Below are 19,428 nucleotides of genomic sequence, written 5' to 3'. Positions count from 1 at the left end.
GGCCCCTAGATCTATTTTGATATGCATGGTTCTTTCTTCAGCACTTAGTACAATGCCTGCCACAGGGTAGGCATATTTGTTAGAGAAATGAATGAATGAACCCCAGAATTGAATAACACTGTAAGGAGGACAGTATTTAGAGACTGATTCAACAAGTAAATTGATTCAATATGCGAATACTCTTTTTTTAAGCAAATATTAAAATTAGGTATACAATCTTGGGTCATTTTCACGTAAAAATATATGCCAGGACCAGGTACATTTTCCCCTTGCACAGTGAACTTTGGGGGACTGAGCGAAGCTTTTAGTGTGCTGAAACTCACTAGTAGCGAGAGAAGGGGTGTGTCAGGATCAAGGACGTGCGAGGCTTGCCGCTGCAGCCTTGTGGGTTGGGACAAGTTTTAATCTGCGTTTTGGCTGCTGGAACATGTCCCGGAGCCAGCTCCCTGGCAGCCCCCTGCCCCAGGGGAGCCTGCTCAGAGTATGGCCCCAGGAAGTGGCACATGGCTGTCATAGGTGTGAGGGGCTGACTCATAAGGGGCCCAGAAGGCAGGTGTTGTGACGCTGTGGGGGAAGCAAATGCTTTGCAACACCCCCGTCCCATATCAGCGTGCGGGTTCCAAACCCCAGCTACCCAGCATGCAATACAGCTTCCTGTTAATGTGTCCGGGAGACAGCAGATGGTGGCCTCAGTACTTCCCTGCCACCCACATGGGAGGCCTGGATGGAGTTCCAGGATCCTGGCTTCAGCCTGGCTAAATCCTGGCTGCTGTGGACATTTGGGGAGTGAACCAGTGGATGGAAAATCTCTCGCGCGCGTGCGCTCTCTCTCTCTCTCTCTCTCTCTCTGTTGCTTTACCTTTCAAAGAAATAAATAAACCTTAAAAAGAGAAAAAGGCCCCAGAAGACCAAGCTCAGAATTAGAAAACAATAAGTGCACATTTCTGCTGTTGAGTGGGACTCCCTCAGATCCGTCGTCACACAAACATCTCTCTTCATTAACATTAACTGTTCTCAAGCAAACAGGATGCTCAGTGAGAAACGGTCATCAAGCTATGCTGGTAATTCCACAGCCCTGTCCTCCGGGGAGCGCTACGTGCTTTCATTATCAGCATATGCAATGATGTATGAGCGTTCTTCAAAAAGTTTGTGGAAAAATATGGAATTCAATGATAAATTTGGTGCAAAATGTTTGAAATCCGTGCATAGGAGGGGTCTTCAGAAAGCTCATGGCTGTGTGTATGGTTAAAAAAAAATACTATGAATGGATTTTATTTTACTTTTATTGCACAAAAATTTATCTTTTCATTCTATTTTCTCACAAACTGTTTGAAGTACCCTCATATTGTACCTGGGTATAAATATAAGAAATTACTTACCCTATAAATTTTTTAAATTATCTCAATATCATGTCTACAAACAGGTTATAAAATTTAAAAATTATCCTTCAGTGACTTGCGTAAATTGTGCAGGGCAATAGTCTGTACACGTATATATACAGACCAAATACATCCCTATTAGTAAGAAAAGAAAACATGTCCATACAAAGGAACTTAAAGACACACCAACCCATTACAATACCCAGGCCTCATTTAGAACCAGAATCAAGCGAACTTGCTAGAATAAATCTAAGAGGCAATCAGGGAACTCTGAACACTCACTGGGTATTTGATGACAGTAAGGAATTACCGTTAACAGTTTTTAGGTGTGAAAATGACATTATGATTATTTCCAAAGAGTCTTTATCTTAAGTGATACACAGTCATCCATGGATTTTCTTAAAGTCCTACAGGGAGGGGGAAGGGACGGGGTGGAGGTCCTGCAGAGAGGAGAGCAGCCGTGAAGAGACAGGCACGCGAGGCCATTATCCTGTATTCTTTACTTTTGTCCCTGTCTTGAAATGTTCTGTAATTAGATTTTAAAACAAGCTGAAGTATATTCAGAAAACAGGCAAATATTCAGTGCATTTCTGGAAATCACATCAACATTCTTTTTAGGCTCACCGGTGGCGGCCTGTGGCTTTGTACATTGCAGAATGCGAGGGGCTCTGGCTACCTCTCGGGCCACCTGTGCGAGCCTGCCGGGCTCCAGGACCTGTGAGTGCGTTTTCCACTGGATACGTTCCAATCCCAGGCAGCCTGCAGTGCTCCGGCCTGCGCCACTCAGTACGCTTGTATTGAGTGCCCAGGATTAATCGCAACCTGTGCTGGCTACACGGTCTTCTCAGGGCTACTCTCCACTAATGAGCTCCTTTTTCTTCCATAAGCAACTTTTCCTTCTCGACATAGAAGTAGGCTTGAGTCTCATTAAAATCAAAACCAAACCCTGTTCATCATGCTCGTCTGCCCACAGCCACCACACGTACACTCCTCTTATTCTTTTACGGCTGAATTTCTGAAAGGAGTTTAAGAAACCTTCCAGATCGCTTTTTACTAAGTTCACTGTGGTTTAAGACATGGGGGAGGGAGATGACAAAAATGTCGAGTCTCCATCAGCTCTTCGAATCTTGCAGAGTTCTGATTGGAAACAGGCTTACGTGCTAGCCTGGAGGTAAGAGTGCCAAGTGAGTCAAGAGAGTGATAATTCACGTCACTGCTCTGTTGTGCAAACCCTGAGGGGCTGGCCTGGCTCGGGGCAGGGAGGAGAGAGCCCTGAGCCCTGCGGTTGCTTTGGGAGGACTTGAACAGGGCGAGATTTGGAAAGGTGCAGAGGAAGAGGCATCTTGAAGTAGGTCTGCAGCACAGGAACACTGCTGAAGGCTGTCGGACAGGCTGGGGCAGCTGGCCTGACCCTGGCACGGGCTGGGGAAGGGTGTGAGGGCCTGTGAAGACCTTGGCAGGCTGGGGCACATGGCTCTGCTGGGTCTTGTCGGGGTGGGGTGGGGCATGCCAGGGAGAAGGCGCGGGACGGGGAATGGGCCGGGCCTCCACCACGAGATGACTGCTTACGACACGGAGCCTGGCTGGCAGTGTCACAGGAGAAACTGCCTGTGTGCCGGGCAGAGGCCTGACCCGGGGTGGAGGCGGGGGTGGTGGGAACCTGGGACTCCATGACCCGCAGGGAGCAAAGGAGGGGGCGGAGCTGGCTCTGGGATTTGGGGCCTTGCGGAGAGGGGCTGTTCTCCGACGCAGCAAGGCCCCCACCCCAGGCCGTCATCAAGGCCATAACACACGGGTTAATTGCACGATGAGGGCCTGATTTGAAGCCTGAATGTTACAAACAATGTCATCCTCATTTTAAATTTGAGTGCTGACCGAGTCGGATCGTAGGAAGGACTTAATAACTTCCCAGGTGTGAGAATGGTATTGTTGTTTTGAGTCCTTACACTTCAGACACACATACTGAGATGTGTGCAGATGACACAGACTTGGATTTGTTTCCAAACTACCCAGGTAGAAGGGGGGGGGGGGCATGGGGGAGATGGAGCGGGACTGGAGAGGCACTGCGCACTGTCTAAGCTGGGTGGCACGGGGTTCCTTCGGGCTCTTCTCTCCTCTGCAGGATGCACTTTGAATTTCCCGTTTAAAAAAAAAAAAAAAAAATCTGGTCCTCAGCACAGATCCCACACCCCAGATCCTCACAACCCCCAATCAGAAATTGCAAGAGGCGTTCGGAGCTGAGCCACGTGAGTGTCTCGTTAACATTCAAAACAGGAACCCTGTCCACTTCTTTTTGCCAAGGTTAGAAAAATGCATGAACTGGAAAGAAAGAATGCCTGGATTCCATTCAGAAAAGCCTGTGAGATACACGTGATTGCGATCATGGGAGGAATCTGAGCAGCCAGAGAGGCGAAGTCCAAACCCAGGAGAGCGAAGTTCAGTTTTCGCTGGAGCTGGAGAGAAAGGCCTCTTTTAGAACGGTCACCTCCCACAGAGCTTTGCTGATAGCACAGCACCTGGCAGGGGTGTGAAAGCTGAGATGGAACTGGGAAATTGCAGCTCTAGTGAGCTGCCAGCTAAGGCCAGTGTTACCGTGGCTGCAGGTCACAGCTGGGCCAGGCTGAGGCTAGGCAGACAGGAAAGAGTCTGTTGCCATCACCCATGACGTGTCTGTCACCACAAGCCACTAAGACAAGCAGCTGCTTTGAGGGTGTCCCCAGCTGTGCAAGGAGGGGACAGTGGCCACCCCATGCCGGTGGATGGTCTCAGGAACTCAGAAGCCACATATCTGGCAGGTCCCCTCCCAGGCCACACAGCAGAAACCAGATTTCTTTTTCCAATGAATGGTCCTAAACAGAACCAGTCTTCGTGCAGGTCAACTAGAAAGCTAGGAGGCACCTTGGTGGTTTTTTTTTTGTTTTTTTGTTTTTTTGTTTTTTTTCGATTTACTTATTTGAAAGGTGGAGTTACAGAGAGGGAGAAGCAGAGGCAGAGGGAGAGAGAAGTTTAGCACCCGCTGGTTCACTCCCCAAATGGCCACAATGGCCATGGCTGGGCCAGACCAAAGCCAGGAGCTTCATCTCAGTCTACCATAAGGGTGCAGGGGCCCAAGCACTTGGGCCATCTTCTGCTGCTTTCCCAAGCACATTAGCAGGGAGCTGGATCAGAAGTGGAGCAACCAGGGTTGAACCAGCACCCACATGGGATGCTGGTACTGCAGTTTGGCAGTTTTACCCACCATGCCACAGCGCTGACCCTGGAAGGCACTTTTTTGAACCTGACCAAGTGACCTCATTTCCCCCCTCTCTTTTTAAGGGAAAAACACAACAGGGGGCTTAAGGTGGGTGTCCTTCCCCCCTGGGGCAAGGACACGTATAAAAGAGGTGTGAGAGTCTAGCTGCAGAATCACGCAAGGACAGTGCTGTGCCAGGGCAGAGAAAAACAGGGCTGGGGGAGACACAGCACGTGCCCGCAGACAGCATGGGAGCTGGGGGAGCTGGATGCCCCCAGCCTCCTGGATAAATACAGGCACCGAGGGACACAGAGGGCCTGTGGCCAAAGGGCGGTAACTCGGTGACTAAGCCAAAGTCTAACTCCCTACTAATCACCGAACCTTACTTCACCCGTGGAGCTGTAAGGGCAGATCCTCAGTCTCCTGTCCTGAGATGTCTAACTTGGCCCTAAGTTCCCACAAAGAGTATCTAGGGGCAGAATTTTTCCAATGGCCTTTCCCCAAACTCTCTGATCCTTGGGGCCCTGCTCACCACGTGGCTCTCAGAGCTAAGGTGGTCTTGAAGACATGTTGCACTCTTCAGGGGTGGCACCAGTTGGAAGGTCCATCCCGGGGAAGGAAAGCTCATCCGAGCCCCACTCCTGTTTGTCATTTATGCAAGGAGAAACCTGCTCATGGCTGCATCTCTGCACTTCCAGAGTTTTCCCAACCAAGCCAGGCTGGCAGCTTCCTCTACCCTGGCTGGGGGCCCAGGTGGAGCGGTGAGCACAGGCAGGCTGGCAGCCTCCCCGGGGACATCTGGCCACCCTGGGCAGTTTCTCCCTGACCCTTGGGGTTAGTGTGATGTCTCATGATGGCTTCACCCCGTTCCCTGCCACCCCTGAGGAATTCAGCTTTGCCCCGAGCTGAGTGAGTGCCTGTCCTACTCTAGTAGCTCTGGTAGCCTGAGCCTCCCTGCCCCCTCCGTCGCCGTCTCTGCGTGCTTAGTGCTTTGAGAATGAAAACAGCACGGCTCAGCGAGACTGTGCAGCACACGAGTGGGAAGACTGGTGTCCCACGAAAAGCTGTGCCGGAGATTCTGCAGCTCCTCCATGCTCTAAGGTTTCTGGACAGGAGAACCCAGTGGGTGGCAGCATGAAAAGTGGCTGTCTGGGGCCAGAACTCAGCTGGCAACCAGGGACACCCTAGCACTGTCAATGAACACGAGTCCCGAGTGTTACCCGATGCTCCCTGCCCTGGGATGAGGCCCCCATGTCAGAGCACGAGGTGTCGGGGCCAGGATCCTGGGCACACACATTCCCACTCCCCTGCCATGGTGCTGGGAGGCTCCCCGGACACAGTGTTCCCGGTGCTGACATCCTGATGTGTTGATCCCAGGTGCCAAAGCAGGATCCCCAGCCCTGGCAGAGCCCCCGGGGCACCATGGTTCTACCCCACGGGCCAGGACATGCCAGCTGCTTGCTTTTCTGGAGAAACCTCAGCCTGAAAATCTGTTTAGTTACCAGGAGAATCTTTTCAACACAGACTGACATTCTTTGAGGACTTTTCCCTGGGGGAGTGGGAAAGGTTACCTGAACACGGGATGTTTATTTTCATTTGCACGGGAGGTGCTGCCGTGTGACAGTTGGCACGGAGCTTGCACCCCAGGAGGTTTGGGGGTTTTGGTCTGTCTCTCCTCACTGACAGTGTGTCAATTATATTGTAATAACGAGCTTGTAGTAGTATCATATTTTTTTCCAGCTTAAACCCGTCCTTGGCTCTGAGCTTCAGGCAGCTAATTATCTGATGTTTTCTAAGCATCCCTATCACACTGGGTTCTATGCTGTAGATATGAATATGTAGATTTCTATCAGGAAAACTGTACCTATAGATTCACCAGCCTGAAAAAGCCTACCTGGAGCTGTAGACAATTTTTCCAATCTGAGACAGCCAGTGGAGTAATTAAATTCTTTCTTACTACAAAGCCAGCATGGGTGAGCAGGGGCCCCGAGACCCAGCACAGCCCCTGGCTCGCACATAGTAAGTGCTCAACAAGCAGATAGATGTGAAGTTGCTGAAGTCAGCAGCCTTCACTTGGCGAGAACACGTATTGTGGCAACATATGAACAAGGCACAAAATCAAGCTGGGCCGCCCTAGCCCGTCCCCCTCATCATTCTAAGGGAAGCTGGTCTTGAACTGTGGCCAGACCTGATTCTGAAGGCCAAGTCTCGGGGCCTGAAGAATTCACCTCTGGGGATTAAGAAAAGAGGAGGGGGTGTGTTTTGTGCTGCAGTGGGTTAGGTCACGGCCTGCGATGCCCACATCTCAGTCCCAGTGACTCTGCTTCTGATCCAGCTTCCTGCTCATGCCTCCTCGGTGGCAGCAGGTGACGACTCAAGTGCTCGGGTCTCTGCCACCCATGTTGGAGACGTGGACGGAGTTCAAGGCTCCTGGCTCCAGTCTGGCCAGCCCTTGTTGTTGTGGCAATTTGGGAGAATGAACCAGCACATGGAAGATTCTCTCTCTCTCTCTCTCTCTGCCTTTCAAATAGGTGAAAATAAACATTTAAAGAAGAAGGAGAAGGAGAAGGAGAAGGAGAAGGAGAAGGAGAAGGAGAAGGAGAAGGAGAAGGAGAAAAGGTGCAGTTGCACCGAACACAGAATTAGATGAGAAGTGCTTTGTGGAAAACTGACCAAATCTTGGTTTGAATCTCTCCTTCCAGGTGCTGACGGGGAGAGGAGCTGGTTCAAGAAGTACCCGTCCTGCGGGGGCCGTCTGCAGTCCCCGATAGACCTGCACGGCGACACCCTGCAGTATGACGCCAGCCTGACGCCCCTTGAGTTCCAGGGCTACAATGTGTCTGCCGACAAGCAGTTTAACCTGACCAATGATGGCCACTCCGGTGAGGGAGACACCCCAGGGGCATGAAGGGCAGGGAGGGGGCTCTGCTGAGGCACTCACCCATGGCAGGGTGGGCGTTGGAGGGCTGCCTGGCTCACTGCCTGCCTAGACACTGGGGGCCAGGGGCTTGGGAGGGTCTGCCAGAAAGCAGCACCTCTCTTGGGATTGGGAAGCAGACAGGCCTGAGCCCCTGGGGCCATCAGCAACCACTCAAGGGACCAGACAGTTCAGCGGGCTGGGGGATCCAGGTGTTAGAGCCAGGCAAGCCTGGATCTGAATCCTGGGCCTCATTTTCCAAGGGGAACCAAGAAAGTGCTGTGCCCTTGGGAAGTCAGGGAGGGAGCCAGGTATCTGCCCTGCAGCCGCCTGTAACCCGGACCACTCCCTGGCAGTGCCCAGCTGACCGGGGCACTGAAGGCTGCCCCTTCTTCCCTGCAGTGAGACTGAACCTGCCCCCGGACATGTACCTCCAGGGCCTCCCGTCCCGTTACACTGCCACGCAGCTGCACCTGCACTGGGGGAACCGCAATGACCCCTACGGCTCTGAGCACACCGTGGGTGGGAAGCAGTTCGCCGCTGAGGTGAGTGAGCGGCCAGTCTGGCAGGGGCTGCTGGCATCCACCTGGCCACTGTACAGATAAGATCAGAGCACAGTGGCGGTGGTGGTGGTGGGCAGCTGCTTTCTCCCTCTGTGCACCCAGCACCGGCCCTGTTGGTGGCACAGGAAGCTTCAGCCACTTGGGCCACCCTGCGGCTCACCTGTGGTACACTGGTCTCTCTTCTCCTCATCTTGCTGGGTCTGTCTCTATCTTTTTAACCAAGTGATGCTGCAGACAAGGCAGTGCCCCAGAGTGACACAGGGAACCCACCTCCCCTTTGCTAGTCACTGTCCTCCTATCTGGGCAGGTGACAATCTCATGCTTGTCCAGCCACAGCATCACATTGCGGAATCATGCTAGGCTTGCTGCCCTCCCAACCCGCCCCCCCAAATTACCATCTGTCTTCACGCATTGTGCTGTCTCTATGTGTCTTTCCTATCATCCCAATGTCCCTTCCCTGGACATGGGTTGTGCCTGGGGACATGGGAGTCGTGAGTCCAGGGTTACTCATGAATCAAAGTGACTGGCATTATAATGAGAGACTCCCTGCAGGTGGCTTGGGAGGTCAGTACAGCATGGAGTTAGGCCACCCTGAGGTGCTAACCCCAAATGTCCACAGACAATGAGAGGGAGGCCAGGGCTCTTTTTCCTGCACTACCAGTGTGCAACTGACTGGTGCAGGGAAGAGTTCAGTTGCTCCCTTTCAGAGCATGGAACTGGGGGTGTGTGGGTCTCAGTGGCTGCAGGGAATTAAATGCACCGAGATCAATGCTGTGGACCAGTGAGCAGAGCCCTTGATAAATAATGGCGTGACCGCTGCTCTGCTAGTAACGGCTGGACTGCTCGTTTCTTGGGCTAATTACAGGTCTGGTTGCCAGTGTGGAGGGGCTGTGATTCTGACACAACTGGGGCTTCACGCGTCTCAGAGCAAGCCGTTCCTGCAGCTCAAGAGCTGCAGTTCCTTCCAGGCTAATAGCAATGTGGAGGCTTCCACTTCCCCCGAGGGCCATAAAGGAGTTACGGAGGGCTTATGCATTCACAAGCGTTTCTAGCCACTGTATTTTCTACTGTTAATCCACATCATCAGACCCAGGACCTGATGAACCGTGGATGCTGACAGTGGGCAAGAGGCATCAGGATGACACTAAGTAGCAGAGTCTCCCCAGCAGGCCCTTGCAAGTGTATGCAGTGGCTCTTCCGAGTGGCATATAGAAAAGACTCCTTCTTAACCCACTGTGTCCTATCGTCCTGTGTACAGGACATCTATAGGGGCTTAAAGTGAGAGCGGTAAGTGTACCACGTGTGGCAACTTTGTACTAAACATCACTGAAATATTTGCAGAATTGAAAACTTGGGACCCTTACTGGGTTAATACCCTCAGTACTAACTGAGGATTGCCCTGTGCCTGGGTCAGACTCCGCGTCTCTGGATTTAATTATATTAAATGACAATAACCAAAGGGCTCAGACAGATCACAAGCTCAGAGTCACCTGTAAGTAGAAAGGACTAGGCCTTGGGGGTGGGATTAGCCCTATGCGGTTCAGCTCTATCGCCCCAAAGCCTCACCCGACCGAGACAGCTTGGGTAGCATGGGAGAATGTGTCCTGTTGGGGGAAGGATGGTGAAGCCGGGGCCCTGGAGAAATCCTTACTCGAAGATCACTTTTAAAGAAAATTATATAATTTAGAAAAGTAAGGAAAGCTTAAAATAGGTATATTATGCTGTATTCAATAAAATATGCTTGAATTCTATTTATAGACACATGGGAAGAGATACAAACATTTCAATGTGTCATAGTCTCGAGGCAAAGAATCAAGAAAAATGCATGTGTTCTGTATGTAGGTCTGTTGACTAAAAATGTTTGAGAAGGCCAGGTGAGGAATGGAGGGAGTGAGTTAGGGGAGGGGGGCAGCGCGGAGCAGGGAGAAGGACTGATCTGCCTACTCACCCCTGAAATGTCCACAACAGCCCGTGCAGGGGCAGGCCCAAGCCGGGAGCCGGGATCCCTGCCCAGGTTTCTTCGGTTGCTGTCAGGGGCCTCACTACTTGGGCCATCATCCGCTGTCTTCCCAGGCACATTGGCAGAAAGCTGGATTGGAGACAGAGCAGCTGGGACTCTGATCGGGGACGTGAGTGTCCCAAGTGGCAGCTGAACCCACTGTGACAAATATCCACCCCTAGATTTTTTAAACTCAGGATTCTTTGGGAACTTCTCTTTTCTTCACCATAATAATTACAAAAATTTCTGCTATGAAAAAAAAAAGAGCTTAGAACGTTATTTTGTAAAGATAAAAGCAGTAACATTCTTGAAGTCTTAAAATGTGACTGACAGAACTTCTAAAGCCTTCTAAAGGTGCTTCTCCTGCACCTGTGCTACATACAACGACGCCTGAGTTACAGCTGCAGGTTTCCCACTGCAGCGCCCACGGCTCCCAGATCAAGTACAGAGAGGCCAAGGCTGAAGGTGGGTGAGTCACAGGGACCGTGTCGTCTCAGCTTCCAGACTAAAGCAGGACACATCAGAGGGCAGGAGTGCTGCCAAGTGCCCAGGCTTTTCCACGGTTACCGTAAAACACTCTCGTCCCTGGTTCGCTCCCATCTGTTGCACACTGGCTCTGTTTCAGGCCCTGGGGACACAATGAATGGGTAAGATAGACACAGTCTGCCTTGTGAACTGGGAAAGGGTGAGCCTGGGACCGCCCAGAAGGGGGGTTCTGAGAGGTTCTAAGACAGCTGGGAGAGGCAGGGATGGGGATCGAAGTCTCCTGGGGAAGCAGAGGCTCCCCTGACGGCCGGCTTCTCCCTCTCTGCAGCTGCACATCGTCCATTATAACTCAGACTCGTACCCTGACATCAGCACCGCCAGCAACAAGTCGGAAGGCCTTGCCGTCCTGGCTGTTCTCATTGAGGTGAGAGATGGGTAAGGGGTTTTGCATGGAATTTCAAGCAGGGATGAGACTGAGATTTGGCGTTTGGTTCCTCGCACGCCAGGTGGTCCTAAGCTGCTCCTGTGTGCAGCCTGCCTTCGGAGCAGGGGGAGTCCTCCCCAGGGCTCTTTCTCTTGTGGTCTTTCTCTCGTTGGCTGGGCAGAGGCGTCCTTTGTGACACTGGACAAAGCAGCCCCAGCCCTCCTGCATAAGGAGTGCGGCCTCCCGCTGGAGAGGCCCTGGGAGAGAAGGAGGTACTGCTCCGTGGGGCGCCCGAGCCGGGCTCTGACCCCTGGTAGCCATCCTCCCAGCCCTGGCCTCCATTCTCCCTGGGGACCCTGGCAAGAGTCTCCTCCCAGAAAGTGGGCCTGTCTTCTGATTCGCTGGCATTTTGTTTTTGTTTTTCCTGATGAGGCAGCAAGTACCTCATTTCCCAACACGCTTCCTTGTCTGACTTGGCTCGTGTGAATTTGGAACTCCCTGCAGTTCTGAATTAGGTGGACACCGGCTGGCTGTGGCCCCTGGGCTCACGTCCCGATCTCTGCTACAGCCACAGGATGTCCTGAGATGCACAAGGGCAGGACCATGACACTGACTCCCAACGGCCTGGGGAGCCATCGTGGTTTTCCTAGTAAGGCGGATCCTTAGGGAGGACTCGGCCCTGGTGGCCTGGTGGCCTTGGCGGCCCTGGCCCTGGCCCAGCCCCTCTGACAGCAGTTGTCGGTCTGTTGCAGAAGGGCTACTTCAACCCGTACTACGACAGGATCTTCAGTTTCCTGCGATACGTGAAGTACAAAGGTGAGAGGGTCCTTGGATGCTGATTCTCTCTGTTGGAGAAGGACGTGCCATCCTCTGAGACCTTGAGAAAACTAAATGCAAGGGCTGGGTGCTGTCTGTAGGCGTGCACTGGGTTAAGGGTGGTAAGCCGTCGGACACGTGGTATGAGCGGGTCCATGGGCTGGATGGCTCGGCCACTAAGCTTCGCTGCAGCTCTGCCACGGGAGCGAGGCTGACACGGTCACACACACACACACACACACACACCCGTCTCTCCAGGACAGAACGTGCGCATCCCGACCTTCAACATTGAGGAGCTGCTTCCCGAGAAGCCCGCCGAGTACTACCGCTACCGAGGCTCCCTCACCACCCCTCCCTGCTACCCCTCCGTGCTCTGGACGGTTTTCCGGAACCCTGTGACCATTTCCCAGGAGCAGGTAAGTGCTGCGCCCGCCCGAGTCAGGGCCCACATGGCACCTCGGTCCCCTCTACAACTCGCACCGTCATCATCATCATCGTCAGCAATGTGATTTGTTTCACTGGCAGCTGGTCAGGACCTGCCTCGGTGTCATGGGGGCCTGACCTGGACGTTTGGCAGTAGGTAGGCAGAGATAAGGGCAAGTGAATCAGGAGAGCAAATGTGTGTGGGGAGGAGCAGCACAGCCTAACCCAGAAGCCCCCTTGGAAACAGATCATATAATCCAGGGGGGTGTGTGGAAACAGTGGCCACGGAGCCAGGAGCCAGGGGACCTGTGACAGCCTGATGGCCCTTTTCCATCCTCTGATGCAACCATCAGAACCAGCTCTGGGTTCCAACTCGGGTCTCTGAGAGGAACGTGGTCCCTGTGAGAGGCTAAGGCGCCCTCCACCGCCAGGGTCCTCTCTATGCGGGGAAGACTTCAGGGGGAATCAGAGCTAGCAGCACTGTTCTTCCCCAGAGCCTCAGCAGCAGGCAAGTCAGACCCGGCGCCTCCCGGCACCCAGTGACTGAGAAACCCCAGGGTGGGCGGTGCCTTGATTGCTTGAATTTTTTTATTTGAGGGACAGAGAGAGAGCGAGCTCCCATCCACTGATTCACTCCCCAAAAGCCTGCAATAGCTGGGTCTTAGGCCAGGAGCCAGGAACCTACTTGAGGTCTCCCATGTGGGTGGCAAGGACTAAGTCCTTGAGGCAGCACTGCTCCCTGCCAGGGTCGGGGACAGACAGTGAACCCGGGCACTCTGATATGGACGTGGGCAGCTTAACTACTAAGCCGAATCCTGCATCTTCTTCACCACCCCACCTCTACACACCCCTGCCCCTGCCCCTGCCGCCTGCCACTGCTTTCTGATGTCTCCTACCAAGCACCCCAGGGGCCAGTTCCTGAGGCTTCTCCCACATGCGGGGTAGGGGCAGGGGAGGCTGGGCAGGGGAGCGTCACTGTGCCCGCCGGCTGTGTTTCTGCTCCTTCCCTTAGCTGCTGGCTTTGCAGACAGCTCTGTACTTCACACGTGCAGACGACCCTGCCCCTAGAGAAATGATCAACAACTTCCGGCCCATCCAGAACTTCGGCGTGAGACTGGTGCATGCCTCCTTCCAAGAAGGTGAGGGGACGCAGGGTCCGTGGGACGTGGTGTCAAGGCCTGTTCATTTCCTAGGAAGTCGGTCCCTGGCACTGGTGCTTGGTTAAGAGCACCCTGGCTGCCACAGGAACCCCAGTGCCTCAAGGTGCTTTGGAGCAGGGCCTTCCTGGGGTCTCCCCGTCACTGCCCTCCAGCTCCCTGAGTCTTGCACAGAAGCCCGGGCTGGGCCCTCCGGGTGCAGGGACGAGAGCCCTTGTTAAGTCTGAGAGTCTCCCACAGATGTGGAGGCGAGGACGTTCCTGGGGACTTCAGTGCACTGGAGACGGACCCCTTCTCCTGAGATGCACGATAGGAATCGTCCCATGAGATCGCACTTCTGACTTCTCACCCCAGCCCTTCTTGGCAGTCACCCCATCTGAGGCCTGGCCTCCGATTCACACACCATTAACGTCGAAGGATGCCCCTTTGTAAGATGCGAGGCAGTGGACAAACGCCACGCGTGTGGCCACCGCAGCTTGAGGTTTTCTGCAGCAAAGCCAATCAGGCAGGAAGGTGCCCTTGTTCACAGCATTTCGATCTAATCTCCTCGAAGCCTGCATCAGCTCGGCACGAGCGGTCCAAACTGAACAAAGCACGATATTTGGTCTGCTTCTAATACTGTGAGGTCCACTTGTTCCTTTTAAATCACTGCCCAGAAGGACGTTAGCATTTCCGCTTGCTCAGTGCCCGTGTCAGTGCTGCTGGAAGTGGGGGAAGGAGGGGGGGGGGCAGGTCCACGCCCTCCTTCCAGTCTCTGAGCTCACTTTCTCACTGTAGATTCTCGAGCTGTTCCCAACTTGGGAACCCTGAGTGGTCAGAAGCAGGTCAGACCCCCAGAAGTTCCACTTTACCCCCTGACAGCACTTGGAGGGAGACCCCAGGGAGCTGACCGATGACTGGGGATGGCAGAGAACCCAAACCCTCCTTGCACTCGGATTGCCTTTTTAGTTCCTTTCTTGTTATGCGAAACTAGAACTGTCACCTGCTAAGCCTTTTAAACAGACTGTGTTTCAGAGCCCTTGCCTGAAAGCTTTAGGGACCTGCCCCTCTGAATTGCTCCTTACGGGGCCCACAGTTAACTGAGACATGCCTGCAAATGTACGGACTCCCTTTTTGTGCACTCCTCTCCAGATACCACGCTTCCAGGTCACTCTCTCTTTGCTGCAGTCCCTCGAGCTGAGAAGTCAATCTGTGAACAGTTGGCCCTTCCTAGGAGTTGAAAATCTCTGTGGCAGTGGCCTTCAACTTTGAGGAAATGACTAGAATGTGCAGAATTAGCCCTTTTGGACCAATCTAGGCACAGCATTCTCTTTTCCCATTCTTCTGAGTGTGCAGTATTCCAGGGTTAAACTGAACTCTCCAACTGCTTCCACTCCTTAATAAAACAAACAAAAAAACATAGAACCCTGGAGAGAAGGGACTTTGCCCCCATAGATCAGGTGACTTCTGCTGTGGTGCAGGACTCTGTTAGCAGCTGTGTTCGCCGAGCTGGGTCTTGGCACGTGCCTGGAACCAGGATAATGCTCAGGGCCTCACTTGGTTTCTTCCTGGGCTGTGTGGTGTGGACAAATCATGTCCCTTCCTTGGCCTTGGTTTTCTCAGCTATGAAATGCCAGGTCAGACGGGGCAGTCCAATCTCCTCGCAGGGCTCATGTGTTCCGTTGCTGTGTGGATGCTAACAACTGCCAATCCTGACTTTACGTTGCAGGAACAATGTGTGAGGGCAGTCACAGAGCATCAGAAGAAACGGAGCAGGAGCTTGAGTGTGACAACTAAAAGTAACCTGCACTGGGACGATGGACTGTGGCTGTGGGGAAAAATAGCCATCTCCTTAGAGTGGCCCTGGCCTGCGTAGCTGCTTGTAGTGTGGCAGTGCAGGCAGGTTCGTAGATAGTGCTTTGTAGATTCTCCCAGTCTGGCTGGCAGAGCTTCAGGGGCCTCCGAGTAGAGGCCCAGCTTAGGGCATCAAGATCAAGGCCCCATAAATGCAGCTTTGCCACTGCCTGTCTTGCATGGCTTGCTCTGAGCTGCTGCTTCCATGAGCCCAGGCGGGGCTCAGCTCCCGGGAGGCAGAATCCATGGCAGACCAAGGAAAACCTCTTCATTTGGAGGCTGATTATAGAAACTTGGCCAGAATCCTCCCCTCCCTTTTACCCTCCAAAGGCACAGGCAGCAAACAGGGCTGCTTCCCAAGGAGTGGTAAGGAGGGAGCCCCAGAGGAGTGAAGTACCAAGCCTGCATGCACGAGGGCCTCTGGCACCCATCTTGGAGTGGGCCCCAGACTGTAACATGCAGGCTCTGGTTTGTGGCACAAAGCTGTCGGTGTGAACCTTGAGCAATTTGGATTCAATTATTTGTAGACTGAGGCATGCTTACACCTAGGGTCTGGTTTACTGAGGATTCCCCACCCCACCCCACCCCTAGAAGTGAAGAAGAACAGTGGAGTCAGAACATTCTGCTAGGGGAAGAATAAGTTAAGGAAATCCTCTAGGAGAGAAAGCTCTTGGACCTTAGGGGAGGATCTAAAGTTTACCAACTTGGGTTAATTGGGACTGAATCATTGAACTTGACCCTGCTGTTCTAGATCGGGCTTAGGAAAGGAGCCCAGGCCCTGGTTTCTGTCCCTGCAGGGCTTCCAGTCCTAACATAGCTGCAAGGCAGTTTCTCACCCTTGGCACTACTGATGTCTGGGGCAGGGTAATTGTGCGTGGCAGCATCCTTGGTCTGCAGCCGCTCACTACGTGCCAGTGGCATCTCCCCAGAACGTCTCCAGACATAGCCAACTGTCTGCAGGGGAGCAGGGCCATGTCACCCCCGGCTGAGAGTCACTGCCCCCGGGGGCCGTCCCGTGACACCCCTAGCCCGGAACTGAGTATTTTCACTCATTTCAAAGGAGTCTAGATTTGTGTATGCAGGCTCTGTTCTTTATTCTATTCCAGTGTGAAAATTGCAGTCTGAAAACAGTAAGAGTGAAGTCACAGAGGCAGAAGCAGTCAGCCCGTGAGAGGCCTTGTTCCCACCTCCCTTAGGACAGGAATGCGTACCCTTCTCATGGAGCTGGGTGTGGCTGAGAGAAGTGGCCTGAGACACATCCCTCCCAGGGGGTCCAGCTCCTTGGAAGCAGCAACTTTGTCCACGTTGCCTTTGTCAATCATTCCATATCCTCCCTCCCTCCCTCTCTCTCTCTTTCTATCTCTATCTCTATCTCTCTTGTTTCTTGCGTCTTTGGTATAAACGCCTACTCTTGATGAAAGGTCAAAGTCACGGCAGGCATATTTTGGTTTACTTTTAAAAAGGACCTCTTCCATCCAAGTGGTCCGAGGGGAAGCAGGACTGTCCTCAACGTGAGCTCCCTGTGAGAGGAACCACTGGGGACCCGTTCGGGTCACGTAGGAAGTCAGCAGCCCATTGAAGGAAGGGAAGGAAGGAAGTCGTGGGGACCAGGGCTTGGCTCCTGCAGCTTGACCTCTTCCTAGCCAGTGCCACCCACACTGGGTCCAGATAGTGAAGAGTGGTAAACCAGGAGCCCCTCCAACCAACACCCTCGGGTATTTCAACACATCAGGGCACAGGAAGCTGCAGGGACTAAAGGAAGCCAAAAAGTTGCTATAGTCGCACCTTTCTTGGGCTTGCTCGGAGCCCCTGCATGCCCCCCAGCACGGAACCCAGAGCCCAAGTGCATTTAGGCAGTCGAGGGCGCGGGCCCTCACCAATGGCAAATCTGTGGAGCAGTACAACGGGGCAGCTCTATAAAACCTTAAAAAGAAAGAAATCTCACATGGCTAAAGATGGCTCATTATTGAAGTTTTTGAGATCAGAATGCATTCATTGTAGGTGTTGATTTTTTAAAAGTTTCTATCTAAATAAAAGGTATCAGGGTATCCTGGATTCTTCCAAAGTACCCACATGAGTCACCAGAGTTCCCACCTTCAAACCCCTAGAGCTGCGTCAGGGTGCTGAACGGCCGGGAGCAGTCATCCTGTATGCTAGGAAGTGATGTCTGTCCCCTCCACACGCTGCGTTTCCTGAGCACAGCCCGGGTCCTGCACTGTGGGGACAGAAAACCCCATGGTGGATGGCATTTTGCTCCTAACAACAAGACTCTGGCACTGAGCAGAGCTTGTTCAGGAAAGACAGTGGGAAGAGGGGCTGGGGAAGGTTGGGCCTCCCTCCCCCACTGGTGACGGGACCCCCACTGATCTCTCCACATGGTCGCCCCGAGGCACCCATCCCTGCTGCTCGGCCTCAGCCCCTTAACCTGGCTGGCACTTCCATGTGTCCACACAATCCCCTGTGGGATGGACGCCCCCTCTCTCCTCTTCCTGGAAAAGTCTTCCAAGACCCCACTCTAATCACAGCCTCTTGGAGGTGGCTTCAGTGTCCACCCTCAGGGCAGCCTGAACACCGTGTTCACTTCCCAGGGTCACTGTCACTACCCAGGAGAAACAGGAGGAAGGACGATGGGCAGACAGGTCCACATTAGGTCCACATGACAAGCTCCTTAAGGACACGAAGACTGACATCTTGCTTGTGTGCTATGCCTGGTGCTTATTGTACGCTGTTACAAGAACGTCACCCACCCATTGCTCTCACTCTCCCCTCCCCAGCACCTCCTCTGCAGACTGCTCTACCCACGAGCCTGGCTAGTTGTCAAAATTTTCTTTTTAATGAAGTCTTCCTTTCCTCTGTTCTCAATTTGCCAAACAGTACTAAAATCAAAATCCATTTGCTTAAGAAAAGTTAAGGATCAGAACTCACTGTCCAATGTTGAATGGAGGAAGTCTCCTCACAGGCTTGCTACTGCTCAGGCTGGACAGGGGTCAAAGGCCCAGGCCCACAGTGAGCATTCCCCCAGGGTACTGAGCACCAGGGGAGTCAGGCACCTCACAGCAATGTGGCTTTCTGTCCTGGGCCTGGAGTCCTGGCCTGGAGACAAAGCCCTCCGTCCTTATCATGGCCATCAAAGTCCAGTTCCCTCGTGTAGTATCTTTTTGGCAAATTTCTCTGGAGAAATTATTTATTAGGCTGCATAGTGAATAAGGTAAAGTCCCCACTGAAATACATCCTGCAAAGTGAGTTGTGCTCTGTGGTTACCGAGAGCATCTCTCCTGTGTTTCTCACCGAAGACAGCGCCAGCACTGCCATTACTCGCTGTGATGACTGTTTCTAAGCATGGCAGTAGTAGTTTTTACCATCCTAACCTGGAGTGTTCTTTTTTTTTTTTTTTTTTTAACTATCAACCTCCTGTAGCCATAAACTCCTGGATGGAAACTGGAAGGAGTCATGTATGTGTATATGTTACCACTATGTAACATGCCACTTGCAAAACAGTCCCTACTTAAAAGTGACACTTTGAAAGGAAAAGAATTGTATCTCACAATCAAATAGAATTGCAAATGGAGTTAGAAAATACTAGAGTGTTTCTCTAGGAACCCCAAGATGTGCAAATGGGTTGCTTGTTCCTCCTGCTGGGCTTACGCCTGAGGCCTCAGAAGACCTCAGAAACAGGTAAGCGACCTCCCTCAGTCCAGCGGATGCCAGTGAGGACTCCGCTGCTCAGCCAGCTAGAGCAGGGAGCGAGGCCCTGTGCACGCAGCCCGCCGCCTTCCCCAGGTGTCTGCACCTTCGCGGCGGAGGCGGACGCGTGTCACAACAGAGTTCTGTATCTGTGATTCCCTTTTGTGTGTCAAACTGCTGGTCTCTGCTCACACTTCCTGGAGAGCAGACAGCTCTCTGGCGCCTGCACGGCGTGCGTCCTCTTCCTAGCAGCTCAGGAGCCCCCTCTGCTGAGCTCCTGCAGTGGCTCTGGCCGGCCAGCTCGGTGAGCCAGGCCCCATCCTGCCGTCCGCCTCCCTGTTCTTGGGTGGGAACCGCCTGTCTTAGTCCCCATTTAGCCCTTAGCCACAGATTCCTCCGGCTGTGCCTCCCTGTGCTGCCTTTGATGCCTCTTCTCAGCACCTTCCCAGGGGCTGTGCTGTGAAACGGACTCTGGCTTCTTCCCCGGACTCTGGCTTCTTCCCCAGGGCTCCCTG

The 19,428-nt window shown here is 53.1% G+C and overlaps 1 protein-coding gene across 2 annotated transcripts in view; it reads left to right on the top strand.

Annotated features, from left to right (window-relative positions):
* Positions 1-19,428, top strand: part of CA12 (carbonic anhydrase 12) — a 47,857-nt gene that overhangs the window by 21,093 nt on the left and 7,336 nt on the right. For both annotated transcript variants that reach the window (XM_017347899.3, NM_001082086.1), the window contains 6 exon segments: positions 7,314-7,493; positions 7,931-8,073; positions 10,905-11,000; positions 11,753-11,816; positions 12,075-12,232; positions 13,252-13,378. In XM_017347899.3, the coding sequence (XP_017203388.2) occupies positions 7,314-7,493; positions 7,931-8,073; positions 10,905-11,000; positions 11,753-11,816; positions 12,075-12,232; positions 13,252-13,378 (768 nt within the window).

This window comes from Oryctolagus cuniculus, chromosome 12 (assembly GCF_964237555.1).
Source record: "Oryctolagus cuniculus chromosome 12, mOryCun1.1, whole genome shotgun sequence".
Taxonomy (NCBI): Eukaryota; Metazoa; Chordata; class Mammalia; order Lagomorpha; family Leporidae; genus Oryctolagus; species Oryctolagus cuniculus.
The sequence above is the reverse complement of the archived record's forward strand: the minus strand, read 5'-3'. Positions and strand labels throughout refer to the sequence as shown.